The sequence below is a fragment of the Emiliania huxleyi genome (genome assembly GCF_000372725.1).
Source record: "Emiliania huxleyi CCMP1516 unplaced genomic scaffold EMIHUscaffold_6980, whole genome shotgun sequence".
Classification (NCBI taxonomy): Eukaryota; Haptophyta; order Isochrysidales; family Noelaerhabdaceae; genus Emiliania; species Emiliania huxleyi.
Window position 1 is genome coordinate 1 of NW_005196772.1, and position 1,393 is coordinate 1,393.

Below are 1,393 nucleotides of genomic sequence, written 5' to 3' on the forward strand. Positions count from 1 at the left end.
CGCCTGTCCAGCAGCCGAGGCAGCCCGCGCGCGCGGCGCGCGGCAGCAGCCCGAAGAACATGTCGCGCGTCGCGCCGTACCCCAGCGACTCCTTTGGCAGCTCCGCGAGCTGAGCCATCGTCAGCTCCTCGGGCGGCGGGCTCGCGCCGTAAAAGACGCTGTCGGGCGTGTCGTTTTGGTTGTAGACGGTCACCGCCGTCAGCCACGAGCCGCCCGAGACGCCGGCCAGGTACCGCGTCCTCTTCAAGTGGTGCAGGTTGTGAAGCGCCCGCATCTGGCCGTAGCCGGCCGCGTATGAGCGGCACCCGCCGCCGCTGACGCACACCCCGATGTTGGCGGTAACCGTCGTGTCTTGGAACCCGGGGAGCTGCTGCTCGGGCCAGGGGTAGTCCACCACGCCGACGGTGTTGAAGCCGTTGTAGCGCTCTCCCGCCCAGAGCTTCGCCGTGGTGCTCGGCGGCTCGCAGCACCGCAGTCGAGGCTGCGGCGTGCCGTGGGTCGTCGCGGCAGCCGGCGCCGTGGAGCGAGCGGCCGCCGGCTGAACCAGCGGCTCCAGCGGCTGCTGCTGCCGGTGCTGCTGCCTCCGCATCTTGACGTAGCCACTCGACGGAGGTGGACAGCTGGGCGTCGCCATATTCTGCGAGAGAGAAGGCGAGCGGGGAGCGGGGCGAGCAAGCGGGGCGAGCAACGGGGCGAGCAAGGTTGTGACGGCGGATCCGGTGTTTCTTTTCCCTTTATCAAAGAGACTGCTCAGTTTTTTGTTTTCCTGCTACTCTCCTCCAGTGGGCGGTTTTGTGGGCGGTTTTGGTTGCGCTGCGCAGCGCACGGGCGGCGAGTTTGACCCGCAGGACTTGCTGCGTCGCCATGATGAGGCTCCGCCTCGGTATAGCCGAGATCGACAGCTACAACATGCTCTTCTACGGGCATTACCTTCGCCACAGCGAGCGAGCGGCCAACTCGTGCCTGGGCCGTGAGTCCACCAGCGCCACCGTCAGTCACGTGGCTCTGGCAAAGTACGTCAGCAGCGTGTCTTGGAACGACGTCGTGGACATCCGGACGACGGCACACCCGTCGGAGGATGGCACCCTGCTGCACGAGTGGTTCGTCAACGAGAGGTACGACACGCCCGTGCACGTGTGCCTCTGCAGCTACGACGTGGACGGACCGGCAGGCTTCGTCGGCGCGCGCACGCCCGACGGCAAGGAGGCGCGTCGGGTGAATCCGCGACAGCCGTGGGACCCTCTCGGAACCCTCTCGGAACCTTCCGCCCAGGCGCGTCGGCTCATCGCGCTGCAGCGCGAGGGCGCCGCCGTCTTCACGCCACAGGACGGCGCCGGCCGCAGCGAGGCCTTTGGCGTCTACCCGGACATGGTCGGCCCGAACGGCGCGCTGC

General features: G+C 68.1%; 1 protein-coding gene across 1 annotated transcript; it reads right to left on the reverse strand.

Annotated features, from left to right (window-relative positions):
* Window positions 1–80: 80 nt before the first annotated feature.
* EMIHUDRAFT_257975 (hypothetical protein) lies at window positions 81–634 on the reverse strand (the record flags this gene model as incomplete). Its single annotated transcript, XM_005762051.1, has 1 exon — window positions 81–634. A coding segment is annotated over one exon (554 nt), but the record flags the coding sequence as incomplete, so codon positions are not given.
* Window positions 635–1,393: the final 759 nt, after the last annotated feature.